At 37.9% G+C, this 25429-nt stretch overlaps 2 protein-coding genes across 4 annotated transcripts in view; both read right to left on the bottom strand.

The window, feature by feature from the left end:
* The window catches only part of NMNAT (nicotinate/nicotinamide mononucleotide adenyltransferase), a 29155-nt gene extending 6306 nt beyond the window's left edge, over positions 1-22849 (bottom strand). The window contains exons 1-6 of one of the 3 annotated variants that reach the window (XM_077396662.1): positions 22234-22849; positions 19347-19428; positions 17253-17326; positions 11163-11248; positions 2186-2269; positions 339-423 (exon numbers count right to left, since the gene is read on the bottom strand). In XM_077396662.1, coding sequence (XP_077252777.1) covers positions 339-423; positions 2186-2269; positions 11163-11248; positions 17253-17326; positions 19347-19423 — 406 coding nt within the window. In that variant the 5' untranslated portion in view covers positions 19424-19428; positions 22234-22849. The other 2 variants (XM_077396660.1, XM_077396661.1) reach the window with 2 other exon arrangements.
* On the bottom strand, positions 6915-8150 carry LOC143845887 (uncharacterized). Its single transcript, XM_077354293.1, has 4 exons — positions 8071-8150; positions 7727-7887; positions 7432-7636; positions 6915-7332 (listed from the first exon to the last, which is right to left on the bottom strand). Exons 1-4 carry the CDS (start codon positions 8148-8150, stop codon positions 7212-7214), a joined length of 567 nt encoding a protein of 188 aa, XP_077210408.1. The 3' UTR covers positions 6915-7211.
* Positions 22850-25429: the final 2580 nt, after the last annotated feature.

The following is a 25429-nucleotide window of genomic DNA, read 5'->3' as shown; positions in this document are numbered from 1 at the left end:
AAATGAATTCTCCATCAATAGAAATTAGAATTGTCATCAAGATCAGAAACATAGTTTCGAGGTTAATAAAAATTCAGTCTTTAAGGCTAAAATGTGTGTTTGTTATTATCAATTATCTAACCTACAGTTGAGTAAAAGTTGAACAAATAATTACCACTCTTCTGAAACAGATGTTTTGTTATCACACAGACAAAACCAGCCTTATGGTATCTAGGGTAGTTGCTCAATGAAGCATAGATGCAATAGTTGCTGCATTTTTTTATCAGAATAAAGCATATATAAACTTAACAGTATGTATTGACTCAAACAATTTAAGGACAAGACACTTCCAAATTTACCTCCGGGAATCAATCCACTCTCACACAATAAACTCTGAACTCTAGCCAAAACAGTCAAGGTGCGTTGAAAGGTGCTTTGCTTTGCCTGCAATAAATAAATAAAGCTATTGCATCAACCTTAAGGGTTGAGGTGAGAAAACCAAGGACAATAGCACTAAGGAACAGCCTTGATACTAGACACAAAGAAATAGAATGAAAGTGAGGGTAGGGAACAGTGACAGCTCAAAATATAATACTGAGCATTCATGGGAATAAGCTCAAGGTCTTTTCTGGACTTAACTCAATTAGAACTTTGTTTAAAAAATGCATCATAAGCCGTCTTTGTCGAGGCTTCTGGTAACTGATGGATCATCAATAATTTCAAGAAAAAGTACCAGAAGATAATAATAATAATAATTACATATACTAAAAGTCTCCGATGTGGAGGTACATCAGAGAAAAGGAATCTCCAATTATGAAAGATTTTGGGAAACCGTAAGATCAGGATCACCATTCGCCTCCCTTATCTGAAGAGAGGAGCATATATAGACAATATCTAAGAGTAGCCGAGGCATACAAGTGCCATAAGAACCCACCTTACAAAGTTAATGAAGTTTTTTTCCCACAATTACTCTATTGAAGAAATAAATCAATAATAATTCAAGTCCTTCCAAGGGAGACAATCCTTTTATTTTAACGGAGTAGTAAATTCCAATGGGCACAAGGAAAATTGGTTCTTAATATACCTCCATCATCATGGAAAAGCCACCCGCCACCCCTCATGCTAGCCAAGGAACTGGGATATCAAGCAAGTAGGCACCAAGGTCAATGTCAGAATAACCTTGGGAGAGGTTTTCATCTATCTTGAGATCTTGCAAAAAACATATCTCAATAGATGCTACTAATTTTAAAAACAAGAGCGCGCAAACCTCATATCAAAGAGAGTGCAAACCGCATATATTTTAATTCATTATCTAAATTAAATAGAGATTTGGTTTACTTCTAAAGATAATGTTGTTCCTCTCTTTTAACAACCCTTAATATGAAATCCCCAGTGGGAAAATCTAAGGAAGCTTTAATCGTGATCCAATTACTGAAAATTCAAAAGGATTACGATTTGTGATGATGATTCGTGTCAACATCGCACACTGCGTGAAGGATCAGAAAAATTTTATAGATTCCTCTTCTAAAGGGGCAAAGCAACAAAAGATTTCCCAAAGTCCTACAGTGAAGAGTCCCCCCACTTGCTTCCCATCCACCACATTCTTAGGTATGCAGACCTTCTTTAAGCTTCCAAAGATGAATTGACAAATCAATGGTGTTGTCTTCTAGTATCTTACAAATAAGACCACATACAATTTTCCCAAGCACTCAACTTGTTATAGTTCATTTCCTATATAGATCTATTTCATTTAGAAATCAAGACACAAACAAATAGCATGGATTCGAGAGCATATGATGCAGCTCAAGTGGGGCCACAGGCATCACAAACCCCAAGCTCCACTCACTTGAAATCATATAGCATGGAGCAGAAAAAGGGCTAGAAATTCAGCCCAGCAGTTGCTTTGCTTCTAGAGGCTGAATAAACAATTCTAGGGTTATTTTCTTTTGAAACTTTTTTTTTTTTTTGAAAATGATTCCTTTCGAAGCTTCTATTCTTCAATTTTTGCCGAGATAACTGTTATGTATTTTAAACTGCTTTTTTAAATGAACTCACTGATACAATCACAGAATGATGTGTGTCAAATACAAAATGCATAGGTGATTTATACAAAAAACTATAACTCTAAAATGATAACAAAATTTTATCAGAAGCCAATCAAAAAATTATTAGGTATAAGGAAAGATTCCATTTGCCATAATATTACCTCCCATGGATCCACCATTATGAATGAAGAGCTTTTGCAAGCTAGCTCACATAACTGGATACGGTGTTCAGCGGATAAAAGGCCCTAAAGAAAGACAGGCCTCAGAAAAATGCTTTATCGTACTAAGGCAATTTATGGACAAAGAGAATAATGTACAAAATAACAAAAATAATATATTTTAGTAGGTCCCCATCTTTTGCAGGAAAAAATGTGATGTAATTGATAGCAGAACTGTAGTAGCCAACTGTACAGTATATAGAGATTAGAGAACGATGGCTTTAAGAATGCAACAAATGTCATGACAAGCACAATAAATAAAATATGATAATAGAACATATTGTGTAAGCCACAGCCAAATTACTCCGGAAAATGTATCAAAAAGTGTATGGATATATCAAAAACTACACTTTACTCCAAGAAACGTATGCTTTATTCAAGCAAGGTTTTAAGTTTCAGTTTTGGTCAGCAACAAAATGGAAACATATAGGTTTCGGAACAAAATTTCGACCGAGATCTAATAAAATCACGGAATCACGGCCGAAATCCAGGTAAGATTCTACACCACTCATTTTATTTTTATTTTTTCTCATTTATTTAGAAATATCTTAAAGGAATCTCGTTGGTCTTCTCTTTTCTGCGAGTAGTTAATTTTTGTCAGGGTTTCTGCTGACATTTCGACAGAAACTTTGCTTCTTTTTTTATCTGAAAAGTTGCATGTTTCACATATTTCGAACGAAACATTAACAAAATCCTGAACTTTTGGGCAAAATCTGGTAATTTTCCGAATCTAAGTGGATTCCGTTTCAATAGTAGCTGAAATAGAAATATTTCAGCTGGAACGAAATGTTTCAGCCGAAATTTAAAATCATGCATATAAGGTTCTAGATAATTCGTTGCTTTGGAGTGTAAAATGAATGCTAGATATCAAAGGATGACCAATGATGTGATAAAATAGTGATCAAGAAAGCAAGATGAAAGGGCAGTATAAGCTAGAAAAGTGAGAATCAGAATGAGCAAGACACACATAGATGTCATCGTGGTTTTAATTTTGACCAAATTTCGGATTTCGGTGAGGACCGAAACGTACTGAAATTCCCGAAATTTACCAAATTTCGTTCGAAATTTCAGAAATTTCTGGAATTTCGTCGAAATACGTAATAAAATAGTATTTTTTAATTCCGTCAAAGTATTTAAAACGAAATTACCGAAATTTCATCCCAAAAAAAAAAAAAAACAGTATTCCGTTAGCCGTATGGAATTTCGCCCGAAATTTCAGGATTTCGGCTATAAAATTTCGGTTTCGGATAAATCAGAAGTTTTAGCCGAAACCGAAATTTAAAACCATGGATGTCATGACCAGCAATGCAATTGAAAGAGGCTTCTTACAAGTGGGTTATGATACTTAGATATAAGAGAAAACAAACTATGGAATGAGAATCTCCAAATTTGAAGTGTCCAACATGTACATAGCTCCCCTACTATCATATGTTCACCTATGATAACCAAATATGGGCATGGATGCAAAGAGCGGGACATACGACTGCATTTCTGAATATATGAGAGATACAAAAATGGGCTCCCTATTCGACATAATGATACCATCAGTACATTATTTTGGCCAGAAAATAAAAAACCTAGTACAATAGGATACAGCTATACCATATCTTCTTACAAGTACTCATAGAGTTTCTGGTACAAGAATCCGTATTCTGTACAACCACTATAGTACCCCAAGCATATACAAGTATCTTGGAATCCAAGGTGCTCAGTTAAAATGGCTAATAGGACAAATGGAGAATCATTACCATCTAGATCTAGACTGACTAAAATGGAAGAGAAAATCTTGATTAGATGATTGTGGGATAATTCCTCCCGGTGAACATCAACCAAGGAAGAAACACGAATCTGATATCACAATATCTAGGAGTGTGTTTTAGAGCTAATTCATGAACTATCAGTAACAAGTCGCACAGTTCTAAGAAGGCTGCAAAGCTAACGATAATCTAGAACCATTTTACATCAATAATGGAATTTCTTACCATAAAGAACAAAAAGTAGAAGTGTAGACGAATATCAAACAAAGAAACTTCAACAACGGGGGTGGGCCGCTGTCGCCAACTCGATCTCAAATAAACTAACAGTATTTAGCCTCTCATTTGTATTCCAAAGAATAGGAAATGGTGAAAATATAATGAATCCACCAATCTACAAATCGATGCCATTTTCAATAATCCTACTATCGATAATTTATAGGAAATGACATTTCTCGGAAGCTTCCACATTTTATGGTTTTTCTCTTCTTCTTTCTTAAGAGAATATTACAAAAAATTAAAATATAAAGGTAGATGAAAATATAAGAACTTTAGAAAAAGTACAATGTTGGCAGATTCTCTCCCTACATGGTGGAACTTGAACACTCACTGTTAGTTCCATTAGAACTCGGGTCACCCCACCTGATAGATCAATGTTGAAACTTGAAAAGTCATGTTCATGACAAGCGAGGACAAAATAGCAGTGGCGGATTCAGGAGCCCCAAAACTTAAAATGCTACAAACCCCAACGAAAAAAATGGGAGTCTTGAAGGATCCAATCCCTAGTTATTTCCCAGTTGCCACTAGCTAAGCGCCTGAAGTTTCAGCTCAGTTGTCGCTGTGTTGTGCCCTCTGTTAGTAAGGGCAACACGATTCTCATCTTAACCAAGAGAACCCCAGAATTCATCAAGAACAATATAAAAAATATGCAATAATTAATTATTAACTAAATTAAATGTTATATATTTCTCAAATTTGATTTTGTTAAATATGCTCACAAAATCTCCTAAGATTTTTAGCTTACAGAATTGAAGAAAATATGTATATCGCAATATATTCAAGTTTCTTCCATTAATTCAAAATTTCAAGATATTTTCACTAGATTTTAAGAATATTGGAGAACTTGTGATACAGAGTAATTATCACCTTTACTGACACTTTTAAAGACAGTAAGAGAAACACTCTTCCACCATGACTGTACCACAAAAAGATGAGGAGATATGTGAAATTTGGTGATACATGTCAGCCCAAGTTCTAGAATGCAGGTGACCCAGTATGGCGTATGAGAATATGTATAGGATATGCTACTTCCCCGGTATGTGGTATGGGGGGGTAGACTTATTGAATTCGCTCGTCTAGTACATGATGTGTCGAGTTTCGCTTGCGTCGCTTCGGTCATATATACTACTAAGCCTATGTATATTGCACACCATACATGCAAGTATGTACAAATTAATATTTTAAGTTTGGTATGGGTAGACTTATTGAATTCGCTCATCTAGCACGTGATGTGTCGAGTTTTGCTTGGGTCGCTTCGGTCATATATACTACTAAGCCTATGTATATTGCACACCATACATGCAATTATGTACAAATTAATATTTTAAGTTTGGTATGTTTTTATTTCTTAAAAATACAAAAGTAGAAATACACCTTACACTTTTTTCAGTGATAAGAGAAATGTGGTGCTGTGATTTGGAAGCATCTAAGGTTATTCATATGGAACACTGATTTTAACATTCAAAATCGCACATGACCCATGATTCAAGTCGATTGACCCAGATCACAAAATGCAAGAAGGGAGTGTTTTCCAGTGATTCTAGCCTCATAAGAATCTCCCGCATCAATGGACTCCGAGAGAGACATCCTCAGCTACCAAGAAGGCACCGGATGTGGTTCCCACTTGAATAAGAAGCAAAGTTAAGGCTAAGGACCTCTTCAGAAGAAGGCATCCAACTCTCAAAAATTCTTCCAACCTTAGCACCACTTCATATTTATAACCAATTTTTTGGTAAGTTGCATGGATTTGCAAATCAAGACCCAAGAGAGATTAGACTAGGATGCTTATGTAGCTCACACCACTTTCTACCATGGATCTAGAATCAAAATGATGACTAAAGCCCAGTAAAATCCATTAGCAGAGGGATTGAAACTTTACCCTAGTGGTGATGACCCCAAGTGTGTCAAATTGAAGTCAACGTTCAAACCTCGCCTACCTAACACAGTAAGAAGGAAAAAAGGACAACTAGTTTCTAGTCAATCTAGCACGAGCCATCTGAATTTCAAGTGTTGACCAAGCTATTGTAGTAGATAACCACTTCGATCACAAGAAGCTAAAGATAATATCATTATATCATACTTAAAGAGTAAAATTTGCAATGCTGTGCACAGAAGTCCAGTACAGAGGAATAAAATGTATAACTTAATCATAAGGTAGAGATTAAAACCAATCCCTCTTTGAGGCAAGAGTGGAATCATAATAATTATTATTATCTCAAATGGCTAAAAACAGCCATTAAAATGGGGTAAACTTGGAAAACAAAAAGAAAAAAGAAAAAAAAATCACAATACTAGAAACATGCTGGAATGACCTGAATACCTGATTGACCGGAATAGACCAGAACAATATGTAATTCTGCCTGGAACATATTGTTTCTAGTTTTGTTCTATTTTCTTTCATACAATAGAATGTTCTGGGCATAGTTGTAAATTCCGTTTCGGTCGCCATTTCGTTTTGGCCACCGAAACGGAATTTCGGTGGGATTTCGGTCATTTCGGTGCATTTCGGTCGAAACTTTTCGTTCACACAAAAAATATATTAAAAAATATGAGAAAAATCCAAAAAAATAAAAAATCAATAGAAAAAAATGAAAAACTAATAAATAGTCCAAAATATGTGTCCCAAAAGGCATATTCATTACTTAAACACATAAAGTCTTGCACAAGTGCAACTGATAGTCTGATACATAGAAAAACATTAAAAAAAAGATACATGAAAATGAAACATAGACAATAGCTAGTAGCAACAACTCTCAGTCATCATAACCCGGATGATCATACTCAATGTCTTCTTCATCGTCGTCGTCGTCGTCGCCGCCGCCGCCGCCGTCATCACCACCTGGACCACCAGTATGGACATCTTCTTCAAGAGGCATGAGAAAGTCGTCGTTGTCGTCCCCGGCCCCAACCACAACAGTAGGTGCTTCAAGATTTTCTCACCCAATGTCTTCCGGCGTGAATATGACATCTTCTTCTTCTGCAACCCAATCCATCATGACATCCAGATGGTCTATGCTCAAAGGGTCACTAGTGGTAGATGATTTCCTCAACAAGTCCCTGAAAAGGAAAACATTAAGTTTAATCAATGTCAAAGGTTAAACTTAAAAGCTTAAAGTGATGAGGTGAGAGTTGAAAACATTATATTACGTTGTATACCTTTCTCGAAACTTAAGATTGTAATGGACAAACACCAAGTCATCTAATCTCTGGTGCTCCAACCTATTTCTCTTTGCAGAGTGAATGTGTTCGAAGGTGCTCCAATTCCTTTCACACCCAGTCGCACTGCAGGTCTGACTGAGAATTCTGATCGCAAATGTCTGTAATTCTTCCACGTCACCTCCGAATTGATTCCACCATGCAACTGTAAAGTGACAAATAGTAAATCATTATTTGTTGAGAAACTGAAAGTTAAAATGAATTATACTTAATTAAACAAAAAACTCAAATATACCTGGTCCCAACTTCGTTCGGTTGCGGATTGCAAGCTTCATTCCAAACATACCCTTAGCCTCTCGATAATCCTCAATCTGATTGGTGATGAGGTCTTGTGTACCTTCATCAGGTACCAGTCGAGTGATACATGCCAACAAGCCTCTGGAGACTTCACTGTGCCTAGAGAAGGTAGGAGTGAAAAAGAGAGCAGGGTTAAGAAAATATCCTGCTGCATGGAGGGGACTGTGGAGTTGCCTATCCCATCTTTGGTCGATGATCCTCCAGATGGGATTGTAATCTGATTTTCTCTTCAACCTCTCCTTGATGTTCTCTTTGGCCTTATCCATAGCCTCATATGGTAACCCATCGCCGGTTTGTCCTGCCGATCTACCAAGCGCAGCATTCTCACTAAAGGCTCGCTGATGTTTAGAATGTACTTGCATTGGTCCCAAAAAGATTTATCCAACACAGTACTAACTACCTCTTCACTCAGTGGGTGTTGGACAAACCTACTAGTACTATACTCATCAGACACAAACATCTGCTGAAGTGCTTTCCGATTCAACACCAGACTTTGTATTCTAATGAAATTTGTAGCAAATCTGGTTGCAGCAGGGCGGCACAACTCCTTCCCTCCTGTGAACTTCTTCCTCATCAAATTCAAGAGGCTTCCATGGTTGTAGATGAACTTTGTAATCGTTCGAGCCCTCTCAATTGTGGTTGCTATGTGAGGAAATACAGTCGGTTTGCACAGATGCTCCAAGATGAGATCTAAGCAATGAGCTGCGCACGGAGTCCAGAAGAATGTACCAAACGCGGCTTCTAGTCTTTTCCCAGCAGCTTTGTAACTTGGCTCACTGTCAGTTACAAATTGCACCACATATTCCAGATTCACCTCTCCGACAATCTTTGCAAAGATATTGTATAATTCATCGGCATTCTTCACTATGCCAGATGCATCAACGGATTTGAGGAATATGACTCCTTTAGGGGGCAGTACACCAAAAAGTTGATTAGGGAACGTTGTTTGGTGTCTGTCCATCCATCTGCCATAATGCTACAACCAGTGTATCTCCACGACATCTTAATTTCCTCCAAGTAGTTGTTTACCTCATCCACTGTATTCTTCAAAATGGGACCCCTTAAAGCATGATAAGTAGGTGCCTTATAACCCGAACCCACGGCATTCACAGCGTCAAACATAGGTTGCCAGAAAGGTGAATTGGCAACGTTGAAAGGGAGATTGGCATCGTAGCAAAGCATGCCAACCGCCATGTCTGCTCTATCCATTGTTTCTTTAGTAGCCAAAGCACTTTTAATGCTTGGCTGGGCTCCAGGGGTTGTTCGTGCTGCAAAGAAATTCCTGATCCCTCCTGTGATTCCCTTCTTCTTCCTTTTTGTACCACTCGGTTCTACAAGAACTTCCTTACCTCTTCGTTGAGGGACTTGAGGCAATTGTGTGCCAAGGTCTTCTTCATCCTGCTCTTCTTCTTCGTCTGGTGTGCCATAAAAACCTCCAACCTCTGCTCTGGATATGCTCATCCTAGCCCTTTCTTTTCTCTTTGCATCTAAAAGGTGCTTCATTCGATATTTTACATCTTCAGTCACTTTTTTGCATGATGCTACTTCACCAGGAACAGCCGCTAAATGTTCTTTCAAGCGGGTTATACCTCCACCCGATATGACTTTGCCACAGAATATGCAAGTTATTTTATTTCTTTGACCCGGAACCAATGTACCGTAAGACCATGCCGGGTCATCCGATCTAGCGGGTGCCGAACCAATAGAGGATGCTCCTGCAGAAGGTCCCGAACCCGACCCACTCATTCTGAAATGAAGTAGAAGAAGGGGAAAAATGAATTAGAAGAAAGAAAATTGAAACAAATTACAAAAAAATGAAGTAGAAGGGGACAAATGAAGTAAGAAATAAAAGAAAGGAAATGGAAAGAAATAAAGAGAACCTTGGGGTTGAACTTGAGTTGAAGAGAAGAAGAAAAAATTAGCCTTCACTCACTTGAAATAAGCCTTTGGAAATAGTTCTTGACTTCTTGTAGTGGTAAGTTGAATGTATGCCTTCCCTTTGCTCCAAAATAGACTTGGATTGAGTTGAAGAAGAGGGTAGACTTGTAGGAAATTTAGTAGAATAGATAGTGTAAGTGAAAGTAGAGAAGAGAAGGAGAATCACTTATGTGAAGGTGGAGGAAAAGAAGGTAGGGAAAATGCTATTTATAGAGTTTTTTCTTGATTGTGCATTTAAAAATGACTAAAATACCCTTCCCAACAGCTATAAACGGTCACATTTTGAGGTTAAAATGGTCAAAAACCAAAAAGAGCCGTTGCAGGGGCATTGTCGTAAATTCTGCAAGTCAAACTAGCCGTTATGGACGATTTCGGCCGGAATGGAGAATTTCGTCCATTCCGGACGAAATTCCGGATTTCGGAAAATTTCGTCCGGAATGGACGAAATGGAACGAAATTTTGTCAATTTCATTCCGGAATTTGAACGAAACCGGTTCGTTTCGTCCATTCCGGACGAAACGAAACGGTATTTACAACTATGGTTCTGGGTGTTCTGATCAGAACGGAATCTTTTTTTTATTGTTTTTTTTTTTTTGAATGATCTGATCGGAATGGAATCTGTGTTGCTCCTCAACCAATATTCAAGAAATCATTGACGAAGTTGAAATTCACCCCCAAATAACAAGTCCAAACCAGGCATTATCATCGAACTAGCCAATTTCGTATAATAGGGAAGCCTGTTATCTACTCATTGAATTGAATCATAAATCCAAAAGCCTACTTTTGGAGTTTTTCGCAAAAATGACCTCAATCATTGGTAAATTTATAAACCCTATTAATCACTACTATATGGAAAATTTCTATGGTGCCTTCATGTATTTTTCCAAGGGAAAAGACTGGGAGCAAAATTAAAAGTGTGTTCAAGTGGCTTGCCAATCAAAACCATTCATTTACTCGATAAATGAATGGTTTGGATTATCAAATCACTTATTACTTTTGCATCGCTGTTTTCAACTTTCTAAGTTGCCCATTTTACACCCTCTTATCATGAGTAAGGATTCCAATAGAGATGATTTTGGGGACACGGCCTATCTACATTGAGGACCAACAAACGAATGGCTTGAATCATTGGTAAAGTGTTCCAAAAGTACTTTTGGCTGCCCATGTTTTTCTTTAGAAAAATAGATTGGAACACCATATAATTTATTTTCTACAAGTGCTCCAAAGAATGACGACATCCTACCACACACTGTGACAGACTTGACAATTATCATAATTTCTCCAAAACAAATACCAATGATGTAAATGCTTTCAGAAATGTAATGTCTTTCACTTGGAGGGAAGTGAATTGTGTATCATTACACATATTCATGTCACAATTAAACACTTTTGTGCCATTTGCATGTATTGATAAGGTGATAAATAAGGCAACATACCCTTTTCTTGTATGCATCATTCACAGGTGACATGTAGCCTCCAATAACACAATAGCCTTTTGAATTCAACGCGTCTCTTGCCAATTCTAAAATGGAATGAGAAGTTGATTAAATAAATATTTCATGTTACCAACAGTTCATAAAGAATATTAAATTATATTAAACAGACATATTTAGATAATAAATGAATGATGACGATAACAGCTTTAGGTAATTGTGTATTAATCTTTGTAGCTCAAAAAGATAATGTTCATCCACAAATCATTCGAGGCATTCTAATGACTCAAATCAATTAGAAAATAGATTTCAGCATTATAATATGAGAATTGTTGATAGATGATTATCCCAGATTGGGTGCCACCTCCGCCTGGCTCCTTTAAGCTTAACTTTGATGATTCTAGCATGGGGAACCCAGGTCCAGGAGTTGGGGAAGTTCTCAGGGATGAATCTGGTGAGGTTCTTTGGGCTTACGCGGGGCCTATTGGAACGGCGGATGCCTCGGAGGCAAAGTTACATGCAGTATATCAAGCTTTAGAGCTTGTCATGAGAAACCAACTAATGGGAGTAGTGGTTAAAGGAGATTCTTCTAATGTCATCTGCTGGCTAAAAGGAACTCATAAAAAACCTTGGAGATTTGATAGGTTGTTCGACGAAATGTTTGATTGGTGTAGGTCCTTGGAGGTTGAGTTTCATCATGTTCGGCGATCTACGAATCAGGTGGCTGATAGGTTAGCTAGAGATGGGGTATTCAAGGAATCTCTAGCCCTCTTTGATTCCCTTCCGCCGCGAATACCTTCATGTAGTTTATTTTGTGATGTTGTATCTTTCCCATTGGTTGTACTTTGACCATCTCAGTCCCCTTTTTAATAATATTAACTACCATTTTTCAAAGAAAAAAAAAAGACAATTGATAACAAAAAAAAGATCAAGTAGAAAAATAGCATTAGTTACCATAAATATCATAACAGAAATTTTGAAATTTTTCCAACTCAAAAAATATCTATTACATCCCTTAAGCTCTTGAAAATGACTTCATTAGAATGTGAGCAGTCAATGGAAATTTGACATGGTAAAGTAGGAAGATGTTTGTAGGCTCAGGAAAGTAGAAGTTCGGGACTTTATTACTCAAGCGAGGTAAAAATTGCTCTATTCAAAAAGCAGCTTCAGAGATTCAGAGAAGAGAGGTTGTGACATTGTCTCACTGGAGAAGATATGGGCCTCAAAGAGGAGATTGGATCAAAGTAGCTTTTAGGAGTGATGCATCAGGAGAATGGCTATCAAATTATGTCCACGCATTTGTTTCAAAACAATGTACAAAGGAATCATTACTCGGGGTTTTAGATGATAAAAAAGATGAGAAATTTGATTGACTTCAAACTTCAATTGAGAACAGCACATAAGGCCAATTGGACCAAGAATCCAATAAATTATAGTATACAAATTACATGCAAATTCACTGTCAAAACCAGCATTCTTTATGTCACCCCCTTATAAGAAATAAATTTCCCTCTTGGGTTTTGAAATTTTAGTTTTGGCTTTTTCTTTGTTTTTAGAACAAATGAAAAAAATTACTAGAAAAAAAAAAGGCAGAATAGGAAAACCACATCCAAATAATAATACGAGTACATTAACCACAGTTGCAATTTACTCACAAATTTGCTAATCATGTCATTAGAGAGTAAGGATGTATTATATTCATGGAGACTAGAAAACATGATGATGTAGAAGAGATTTTCGGCGTTTGCAAGACCCGTAAACTTGTATTACATCTTGTTCCCCAAGAGCCCCATGCTGTAATTTCTTCTTCTTCTTGTGTGTGTGTGTGTGTGTTTGTTTGTTTGTTGTAATTCTCTATCTTTTATTAATGGCAAATGATTGTATTAAAAAGAAGAAGGAATAGAATTCCCCGCAAATGTGGCAGTCAATACAAGAGGACATAGACTAAAAACTACAAAAAAGAATAGGAAAACTTCAAGGACGAAGATAATCATACAACTCTAAGCTCTCCTTATATACCCCTGCCCTCGCCAGCCTATCGGCGTCAGTATTTGCCGATCTTTTAACATGCGGGAAGGAAATAGACGAACTCATCGCTCGGTGTCATCAAACCACTTGGCAAATCTCCAAGGGAAGTTGTGACTATGCTGCAGCCACCTAATGACACAAGGGAACCTACTTCCAATACCACCCAATCCATGAGATTTCCCTTGATACCCTAGAGCACTACTCTAACCTCCGCCTCATTAGAATTCGTGAACCCAATGGAACCCAAAAAAAAGCCCACGACGTAGACCCGTTATCATCTCTAAGAACTCCTACTAGTCTCGGGTTCCCCATGCTAGACACATCAAAGTTGAGCTTTAACTGACAACAGGGGGCTGGTGGTTCCCACTCTTAGGCATGTGACGCCTCATGCCCTGACCCTGAGGTTGAGCTGCCACATATCTCCATCCTTCCGTACCAAAGGTCATGAGCTGAGATGAGCCTAAAATTGGGCAAGATCCTAACCCCTGAGATGGTTAGAGAAATTACCCTCCAAAAGATGAATTGAAGGTCTTTTACTAAGCCTCTAAATACTCGAGCATTTCTTTCCCTCCATAGGATCCAGATCACTGCCAGCAACGTCCCCGTTCCATATAATCTATCATTTCTTCCGCCAAGGCCCAAACGGCCAACTCTGCAACAAGTCAATAAGCCCATAGGGGAAAATCCACATTATACCAAAGCTAGCTTAACACATTGCTCCAGACATCCCTAACCAAACTGCAATGTATGAACAGACAATCCACTGACTCTCCTAACTGAATGCAGAATGCAGTGAAAAAAGATTAGCATGTGGCGATAGAACAGATGATCCGCTGTCAATATTTTATCGAGAAAGGCGGGCTAGCTAAACACACACACACCCTAGGAGGTAGCTAAGCGAGACAATACAATCTTAGGGTAAAATGATTTAACGTTGAATGCCCCGTAAGAACTCCAGATCCAAACCGTTTTATCTTCACTAGTTTTTTTCATATACTTGGCCTCCAACATCTCTAGAAGCCTAGCCACCCGGTCTAGCTCTCTATCGAAGAAGTTCCACCTAAGGTCGAGCATCCATGAGATTCTATCAACTCTCCTAGTAAAGCATTCCTTAACAAACACTTCCTTATTCACAACTATGGAAAACAAATCAGGGAACACATCCTTCAATGATGTCTAATCACACCACTTACCAATATGATCCTGTCACCCGAGTATACCATGAAGCTAATGCCTTCATTGAATTACCTTTGCCTCAAGATGTCCCTCCAAACAGTCGTTTGATATCCCGGCTAGGACAAGAACCATATTTACTTTCAATGGCCATGTTGGGACCAGGGTAAAACTCCCCTCAAAAGCTAGCCATTAAGGGGAGGGTGCACAAGCCCTTTTAAGCCCATGCACATCTCATCACTTTTCCGATGTGGGATCTTGCTTTTGCATCGAACCCCCAACAATCTCCCCTCCATGCAGAAGCAACATGGACAATCTCACCCCTCCATGCAGAGGCAATGTAGGAACTACGAGATCTTCTCCGATGGATTTTTCTGTCCTCGGAGGCACACCGTTGTTACCACGGCCCGGCTCTTATACCACTTGTTGAGACCTGGATAGAACTCACCCCTGAAAGCTAGCCATTAAGAGGAGGGTGCCCAAGCCCTTATAAAGCCCATCCACATCTATTACTTTTCTGACGTGGAATCTTGTTTTACACACGCGCGCGCGTGCGGGAGCAATGTGGGAACTACAAGATCTTTCCTGACGGATTTTTCCGTCCTCAGAGGCACACCAAGGTTTCTGAGATCTTCCCCGAGGGACCTTTCCGTCCTCGGAGGCACACCAGGGTTACCAGTCCCCGGCTTTGATACCACTTATTGGGACTTGGGTAGAACTCACCCTTAAAAGCGAGCATTTAAGGGGAGGGTGCCCCCAAGCCCTTATAAAGCCCATCTACATCTCTCACTTTTCCGATGTGGGATCTTTGCTTTCACGTGGAACCCCCAACAGACCCAGACCCAGACCCATAGTTGCTAGTTCTCCTCTCCAAAGCTACTTCCCAAGGAGGTCATTGTTCACTTCTATCTTTTGATACCAAGTCCCCCAGCTTTTATTGGCTTTCAAACCTCCTCCCAGCTTGCCAAATGCATTTCTTGGTTATCATTTGAACCCCCTCAAAGGAATCGATGCTGGATTTGCTCCATGCACTTGATCACACTTATGGGACATTTAAACACCAATTGCTCGTAGATAGGAATGTTTGCTAGCACTGTGTTTATGAGAGTTATACTTCCTCCCAAAGAGACCAAGTTTCGCATCCACGAATCAAATCTTTTCTCCACTCTTTCTATTATTAGATCTCACTCCCTCTTTCGCGGCCTTCTCACACCAAGAGGAAAGCCAAGATATGATGTCAGAAACTGATCAGCCGAGCAAGCCAACTAGCCCATCAATCTCCTCTGGTAATGTATTAATGCCAAGGATTCTAGACTTATGAAAGTTCAATATTTGGCCCGTTACCAGCTCATAGCAAATTCTCTATCTTGTTTCATAGAAACTTTTATGAACAACCGGAAAAAAGCCATATATCAAAAGATGGACTTACCAAACTCATTATATTTGGCTGTCACAAGCTTAGTTTTAGAATGGAAAATAATATTCATAAGAGACCCCTACCAATTTTGTTATGTTCTGAATAAAAAATGTTATAACAATTATTAAAGTTTTTATTATTCTTTGATAATTAAGAAAAGCTTCACGCTTTTAGTTTGGATCAAACATCAGTACACTATTCATGGATACACAATTGTAACAATTATAAATTTATACAAAATTGTATTTGTAGGGGGACTGATAGCTACACACCCCATACTCAATATCTGCACATCCTGGCTAAAAACTCCTACCCAACCCAACAAAATCGAATCTAATAGTAAGTCAAACAGATCTAGGATCTATTCTTGTTCTTGAATTTATAGAAAAGGTAGAGTTCCAAAAATAAAGGTCTTAAGGTAAGTTTCATTGTGAACACTGTAAAATAGACTTTTCACCCTGCCATCTCACTCTGTGATGTTCCTTGGGACAATGGTTAAAACACATTAAAAAGGAATCAAATGATAGGAAGAAGAAAAAAAGGAACCAGCACCCTATGGTTCAGCACAGCCGACATCTCGTTGTCACGCAAGCATGCACAAATCAATAAATAGATCTAATTAAAACATATCAAGAAAATTCTCTTATCCCTAAAGTCTAAACATGCAAATCAACTCATCTAAAAAAAATAGATGCCTAAACCCCTAAAATGAATCACAAAAACAAGGAAACTCCAATAATGGCCATGAGGAAACAGCAACGAGAAGCTGCAATGATGAAGACGAGAAAAAAGGGATGGTGATGATGGGGAGAAAATTTCTGTCAATTCTAAGAAGTGTGGGTAATTTGGTAAATTTCATGGATGAAGGATAATGGAAGCAAATGTTATCCAGTTTCTTTCCAAATTCCAATCCACTGATGAAACCTTACTATTGGGTCTCTATTCGATTTCCTTCTAGGTTGAGGTCAAATAAAAACAACAGAATAAATTATTGTGATTATTATCATTCGATAAATGATTGTGATTATCAATTTTGTCATGTGGATGGTTGAATTTGTGATTGTCATTTTACAATTTGTTTCATTTCTCCCCATCAATGCTTCTCAAATGTTCCTTTTTTATCCAAAACAATTTAATATTGTATTTATCTACTAATCATTAGAATCTTTTTATGGCACGCATGAAATCACTGTTCAACTCGTTTGGACTTTGGACCAGAGTATCAACTAGAAAAGATAGGACAGGTACCTCCATTCCAGTTTTTTAAAAGTGGATTGACACCCACAAGAAAACATTTCCATTTTATTAAACTAGTAGGACTGCACCAGGACTCCAATCACCATCAGCTAAGCTTTTAATTCAGAATAGAAATGCCTTCTCAGTAATTTTACGCGGCCTTTATGGTAGTGGCATACCACTAACTGGGTTAATAATTCACACAGGAAAAAAAGTTATGACCAGTACATCAAACTTACCAAACATGCGTAAGTGCATATAAGTAGGAGGATTGAAACTTCCAGTTGAAACCAAAACAACATGAATCTGAATCCTAGTTTTTGGATATCAAAGAAAAGAAGTTAGCATAGTTCATAAGGGAAGTCCATTACATAAATTATAAACTTCCATATGAGTTTTTGGATAATAAAGAAAAGAAGTTAGCATAGTTCATAAGAAGGGAAGTCCATTACATAAATTATAAACTTCCATGTTAATCAATTGCAAAAAGAAAGATTGTAATGTCACACTAAATATTGCATGCATGATGACCTCCAACTAAAAGGTGAAAAGCAAAGTCAGTGACATGTCCAAGAAATCATACCAAAAATTCAAATTAGCTAAAACTTTGAGGCAAATCTTAAAAATGTTTAGAGAATAGTTCAACTTTCACGAGTATTTAGTATTGATGGCTCAAACAAATGTAGCCACAGATAAGATCTGGACTAGATACAGCCCAAATGTTCCGAGGGATCACCCCACAAACTAATGCTGTATGATATGAAGAATCTCGTAGAATATTGCATGCGTTCTACCCGATACATTTTGTTGTTGTCAAGAGTAAATAATAGGACACATAAACATATTTTTGAGCTACATAGTATTAGTATAACATATTGATGGTATCATTTGGACTTTCAGTACTTTGTTTTTTTTAATGAAAAAAGATTTATTGATGAAACAGAGGAGATATACACACAGAAGAGAAAATACACAAAAAATAATAATATACAAAGAACCATCTTTTGGACTTTCAGTACTTTTTTTTGAATGAAAAAAGATTCATTGATGAAACAGAGGAAATATACACACAGAAGAGGAAATACATAAAAAAAAAAAAGAATAATATACAAAGAACCATCTTTTGGACTTTCAGTAATGTAGCGTTTTTTTTTTTTGTTTTTTGAGAAGTTACTTTCAGTACTATAGTTTAGCAAAAATTTTATGATATTGATGATAACGATATCACTATCATTATGATTACCATTGTTCCAGTTACCATTGAACAGTTGTGAATGATAGTGTACACATGGAAGTTGGTATTTTCCAGTGCTAGAATTAAGAGCAAAAATCGCTGCAGTATTAGCTCGAATACCAGATTAAGTTCTGACCATCTTTCAGAGAAAAAAGAATGAATTGCCTATTTATTACTGGTGCCCATATATCTAGAAAATCCGATTAATAGTTTTCCCATTTCCCATTTCAGTGGAACGTTTATTTTTATGAGTTTTCACACATGTTATTTTTTTATAGAAATGGATTTTGTGCAACCTGTATCTCAGCCATATTGCTGCACGAATTTTTTAATAATAACATCGCAATGAGAATATCCCATCAACTAAGCGTATTCATAGACCGGGCACTGATAGCCAAGAATACCAGAAAAATGCATGCATTGTCCTCCGTGCATTTCTAGAATCATTGTAGAGTGGGTCACGGTATTCTAAGAAAAATTCATATCAACCTATCGAGCTCAGTTCTCGCTAACTTTTTTCACTTTAAAAAAAAAAAAAAACTAGAGAACTCTATCAGCTGGAATTGAGCACTGATTCTACTTAAAAAATGGACTTATGCCTTCCTTCTAGCAGTTAGAATTGCGAACCACATGGCATAACGATCAAGTCATGGTTCTTCACAGCTTACACGCTAAAAAGGAAATGAAGAAAGCTCCTGAAACAAACAAAATTTGCACTGCAAAGAGAAATAAGCAATGGAGAACAAACAAAATATTTGATGAGACATTTAAAAAAAGGAAAATTCATCTGACGAAGTATAGAGAAATGCTCTCGCTATATCAAAGGAACCTTACGTATCTAAGCATGTGAGTATATATCCATATATGTGTGTCTATTGTATTAATTTATACACACACATACGCGCACGCAACACGTGCACACAAATAAATACACATGTAATATCTGCCAAATGAGAAATTATATCTCTCATTGAACGTTGTCGAGTGAACTTTGTACAGGAATTAATGAAAATGCTTTGCATAAATATCGCAGAAAATTTTTTTTTTTTTTTAAAAACCTTAAAAAATAACACTCGAACAGTATACAAGGTGCACTCACTTGGTTACAGTATTTGATGAGGCAGCGTGATCCATGAGTCTGATAGAAAGCTTATCCAATGGTAATGGTGTATCCATAATTCCTAGTTCAGAAGAAAAAAGAAAGGAAACATGTTCAAGAAAGAAAAAAAATATGAAGCTACTCCATGAAAATGAAATAACATGTCAATTGCACAAAAAAGTTAAATCAAATTGTATATTTTATTAAAGAAAAACCCTGCCTCTAATTTTCAAATCAAACAACAGAAGTAAAGAGGAAACGTGATAATGCATGTTTATATCAAAAGCTGGTAGTGATTAAGGATAATTTTTTAAAAAAAATTTGTGAAGCTAATCAACTTAAAAAGAAACAGTAATCAAAGCCCTAACGGAGAATCAGTTGCGAGAACAAGAATCCGTAGGAGTAGTTTCTGTAGCCTCAGCGAGTCTGCCCTAGAAATGAAGGAAATTTTTGGTGCGATAGTAAAACCCTAGAAAAAAAAGAGAGAGAGAGACAGAAGTGCAGAGAAGAAGAGCAGAAGTAATATATTACCGGCGGGTATGAAAAATTACGCGTTTTGAAGAGAGCCTGCAAGATGATAGAGAAGCATTCTAGAGGAGGGTTGGGATCATCTTATATAGATGATTTTTTTAGGCACAACCTATTTACTTTGTGGCCCATCACATGGACGGTTTGGATCTTCCTATAGTGTGGTCTGTACAGTCCTTTTTGAAAAATAAGGGACTATAGGCTTAGACCATATAAAACTCACCTTATAACATATGTAATGTGGAGAAATTATATGATGCCCGACCGTGACGTCCTTTGTAGGCAGTACGATGGAAGTACGACCCTTAGGCTCGATGGAAGTACGACCCTTAGGCTGTTCACTTGCGTTCCCGGGAAAGCAAATCCCTGGAAACAGACTCCTTTTGGCTTGACAAGACATAATTCTGGTGTTCACTTGCTTTCCTGGGAAAATAACAAGCCTGGGTGGAATATGTCAAATAATGACATGAAATGGCCAAAAATGACGTGGAAATGTCTCTTTTCTCACTAGTGTGGGAAACCAAATCCCATTATTTTGGTCGGATTTGCTTTCCCGGAAAAACTAGTGATAAAAGGTGGGCAAGCAGTTTCTCGGGAAACATTTTCCTGCATAGATCCTGCGCACGTGAACAGGCGCGGGAAACCTTTTCCTACACAGTTTCCCTGGATTTCTTTTCCTAATGCCACGTCAGAATCCCGGGAAACCTTTTCTTTTCCTTTTTCGGGAAAGGAAAAAAAAAGGTTTCCCGATAATCTGATGGCAAAAGGAAAAGAAATCCCGAGAAACTATGAAGGAAAAGGTTTCCCACACCTGTTCACTTGCGCAGGAAATCCCGGGAAATTGTGCAGGAAAAGGTTTCCCACGCCTGTTCACTTGCCAATTAAGCATTGGTGGGAAACCTAAACATAAAAAATCATTTTAAACATTTTAATCATTTTTGTAAGATACATGTTCTCATTTTCCTTCCTACTTTTTCAAAATTACGTTGCACCACGGATGATCCAAACCGTCCATTAGGATTACAACATAAATGGGTCAACCGCTGATATTTAAAACCACTAGAAGAATACGTATTTCCAACCATCTCAGTTTTTCCCAAGGCTCCATTTTTTCAATGTAAAAAGGGCTTAAAACAAATTTTACACTGATATTTACATTCAGTTTTAGATCAAAATTATTTTTTTTAGCAAAATCTCAACTAAACCCAACCCCAAGTTTGCACACCTACCATACCACAAAAAATAGATAGAATAGATAATTGTAAACAATCAAATCAAACCGAACCCTAGCCCAAACATTGAAAGTCCCAGTATGGTTGAGAAACCAAAAGGGAGAAACAATAGAAAGTCAACCCATTAATCAATATCGATTAAAACATTCAAACTAACAAACGGATTATAAAAAGAAAAGAATGCTCGTATCGTGTTAGGTGAAAGAAAACGAAATAACCCAATTCAAAAGCCAAAAGTGTGGGATAAAAAGGAGAAGCCAATTAGCTAAAGGAATTAAAAATCCATCTTAAAGAAATCTGCAAAAATAAGAAAAAGTAAGTGGTCAAATTTATGATGAGGAGACAATTACCCAAATCGATTAAAACGTCCAAAGCCAACAAACCCAGCAAAAAAAATATATAGGCTCTGTTTGGTTAGATGAGATTTTAGTGGAAGTAGTAGTCAACAAGGAGGTGACAAGGGTGGGATATGTGTAGACTTGTCTGAGAAGACTAGAGGGAATTTTGGTAGTGTGTTTGGTTAGATGTCAGAGCATGTGGGAGAATGGAGGGGTGTCATTAACAAAATAAATAGTAAAAGAGAGAGAAAGAGGCGAGAGAAAGAGAGAAAAAAGTAATGATTACACATGGCATTTCATATTCTACTCTTCTCCCCTCTAAAATTTACCAAAAACAAGGTTTGGCATTGGAAAAGTAGGGGAGGGGACAATCCCGCCACATAGGTGCCACCTAAGCCAAAAGCTAATAATTATGTCTCTTCCATGTCTAGAAGTCCAATGGGATTTGAGCTAAAAATGGACAACCAAACAACATTTGGTATTTCATATTCCTAGAAATGCTCAGCCGTCTTCCCTACTTTTTGCAACCAAACAGAGCCATAGGGTTTTACTAAGAATCCATACAGCTCAATGGGAAATAGAAAAAGGATCCATATTAAAAATCAATTAAACAAAATATAGAGATTTCCAAATTGAACAAATGATCCAAAATCAACAAATCCACAGTAAAAAGCAAAAAAAAAACAAAAAAAGAAGAACATACAGAGAACCCTCTCATCCACAAACAACATAGAATAGAGAAAAACAAAAAAAAAATCAACAACACAAAACCCTAATCCCAAAACTCACATGGAAAGTAGAGCTTGCTTGTGGGATCGAGGCGGAGCCTGCGTCGGTTGGGCAGAAACGACCTTGCAACAGAAGAAACAGAGCCAAGGAAGGAGGTAGCAGTGGCTTACCTCCGAGCTTCTTCACAACGAAGTGAGGAGGAAGACAACGTGCGAGATGAAGCGACGAGGAAGACCGTATTTACTCAAAACCCACTTTTTCTTTCCCGGGAAACCAAATCACACCAATTTATTGCGATTTCCCACTCTCGTGAGAAGAATATTTCTCTCCAGCTCATTTTTTCAAATCTCCAAGTCATTTTTTTCAATTTCCACCTAACTGCTAATTTCCCGGAAAGACAAATGAACACCGCTATTTTAGATTTCTCGGGAAAAAAGAGGTGTTTTCCCGGGATTTGGTCTCCCGGGAACGCAAGTGAACAGACCCTTATATTTGACCCAACAGCAGCATATTAGAAAGGGGCTGTTGTTGTTTCAAATGTCAAGGGTGGTACCGCTCACACAGTATAAAATCTCGGTAATGCTATCTCTACCGTCACATCACAAAAGAATGGCTAAGAAGGGAGAATTTTGTTAGTGTTTGAGCCTTAGTATCAAATAGGGTTCTCTTCCCCGGCACCGGATGAGTCGCTAAGTTAGAGTTTCACATTCCTTTGCTATAGATTCCTCAACCAGCTCCATAAATAAACTCTTCATCTTATATGCATTACTGAAAGCAAAGGGGTGTTTATATTAAGGTTATGAACTTTTTCTTTTCTTTTCTTTTCTTTTATCATTCTACAACTACAGTTTCAACTACATCTTGCTTTTGTTAAATAAACATTAAGGCAGCCTTGGAATTCATTATCTATGTAAGTTTTTTTTTCTCTCGCATGGGTTTGCAACTGGTGATAAATGAAAAGTGAAATCGACAGAAAATGGAGGTGCATTCTAAAGTAATTGACATAAGACTGAAAGTACACTTGAAGATAAATGGCGATAGCTGAAATGTGAATGATAAATCGAATATAAATGTCAACAATGTAAATGACAGGAAAAAAAATGTAATTGAATGTAACATACAACTGTTGACCAAACTACATGAGTAGGATAAATTATGAAAATGATTAAACTCTAACGCCATGTGGCTGCCAAGATTTTGTTTCTTTGTTTTTAGCAACTTCTAATCAGTCATCACAGATACTAGTTTTATGATTTTTGTTTCTTGCCCTACCTCCCTCTCTCTCTCTCACAACACTTGGCTGCCTAACGTGAGGCAGGAACTGCCTCATCCAATCACATGGTGACACCTCATTAATTGTTTGGAATAAAACAAATAAGCCTTACTTAAAATCCTAAGTGGGTCACGCTCTCTTTTCACTCTGATGAGGTGTCAGCATGTGATTGGATGAAGCAGGAAGTTCCTGCCTCCCATTAGGCGGCCAAGTACTGTTCTTCTCTCTCTATCTCTCACACCTCTTGGCCATGCTAATTTATCACGAAAAAAAAAAAAGTCATGGTGGCCAAATGCGTCTAGTGGAAGAAGGGATTAGTTGATCTAAAGAATGCCCCGTTTTCTTTGAGGGCTTTGCTATTTATAGGCCATTTGGAAAGGACTCGTATCCACCTCACCATGCCTCCAACATCCTATGGCTTAGAGGTGGTTATATTGATCAGGGGTCATGAGTTGTCTGGTAGTGGAGAGAGTGTGGGAACTAGGGCTGGCAATTTCACCCGGAAAAGCGGGGATCTGCCCCGCCCCGCTTGGGGAGGGGATTCCCCGATTTGAGTGGGGAAGGGGATTTAAAAAATTCCCCGGTGCAGGGAAGGAAAAGGGGAAGGGGATTTAAAAAATTCCCCGGTGCAGGGAAGGAGAGGAGAAGGGGATGGAGTTGGCCCCGCCCCGCATTAATGCCATTTTTTCTTGTATTTTTTTAAGTGTTTTTTTTTTTTGGGAAAAACTACTAGAAACCCCTTGGATCAAAACATATCTACAAGATTCTCCCAAAATTTTCATAATTTCCATTAGTACAGTTTTGTCCGTGACATAACTTTTTATGTTTTATTTTACCAATAATCCATTGGGCATTGTCCCTCATTATATTAGTATATTACCCTTAGAAATCCCTAAAATCTCTCCCTTGAACCATCACTGTAAGGCAACATTAAATTATTTGAAAATCTCCCTCCCCCAAATAAAGGCAACATCTCTTTGATGAGTGATGAGATTTTATATGGTGTGCGCTCGTGTAGTCCATTATTTTTCAAAAAGTAATGTATGGGCTACGCCATAGGATGGTCCAAACCGTCCATTTGATAGGCTACAATTTACAAGTACTTTAAATTGATGGTACGTTACGTCCATTTGATGGGCCACAACGTAAATAGATTGCGGCCCAAAAATCATTTCCATAGGATGATTGCAACCCTCCGATCTATAGAAGGTACCATAATATGCAATTCCTCTATAGATCAGAGGGTTGGGATTATCCTACGGAAATGATTTTTGGGCCACAACCTATTTACGTTGTGGCCCATCAAATGGACAATTTGGATCATCCTACAATGTGCCCATCAAGTGGAAGGTTTGGATCATCCTATGCCTATGGTAGTATGGTGTGCCCATCAAATTGACGGTTTGGATCTTCCTATGTTGTGGCACGTACAGTACTTTTTGGCAAGTGGGATTGGGAATTAGGGATCTGCTAGGGACTAGTGATCAATTAAATGAATCTGAGAGCAAATCACCTTTGTCCCTAGGTTAATAAAATGAATAAGACAAAATCTTAGCCTATATGTGGGTTGTGTGGCTACTCTCACATGCAACAGCCAAGCCGCAACATGCCTGAAGTGATTGTCCCTAGCAAATCTTTAGTTTTAAACCTAACATTTAACAAAGTAAAATGATTGTCCCCGAATGATGCGGGGCGGGGAAGGGGATTAGATATTCCCTGTGGGGAGGGGAGGGGGATTCCCCACCATCCCCATAGTGGGGAGGGGAAGGGGAGGGGGAAAATTCCCCACAGAGGGGAAGAAGCAGGGGACCCCAACATCTGGCCCCGACCCGCCCCGTTGCCGGCCCTAGTTGGAACCACCGACTTTGAAGAGTTTTCCCTTTCTGGAATTCTGACACGTGTCATGCCTTCAGATTTGATCTCAACGTGTAAAATTGTAACCTTGAAATGGATGTCAATTTTACTGCCTACAATTAGTTGCAT

The sequence above is a fragment of the Tasmannia lanceolata genome, unplaced genomic scaffold (assembly GCF_043159265.1).
Source record: "Tasmannia lanceolata isolate RefF3 unplaced genomic scaffold, GAP_Taslan_0.1 ptg000015l, whole genome shotgun sequence".
NCBI classification, from domain to species: domain Eukaryota; kingdom Viridiplantae; phylum Streptophyta; class Magnoliopsida; order Canellales; family Winteraceae; genus Tasmannia; species Tasmannia lanceolata.
This window is presented reverse-complemented; position numbering and strand designations above follow the sequence as displayed.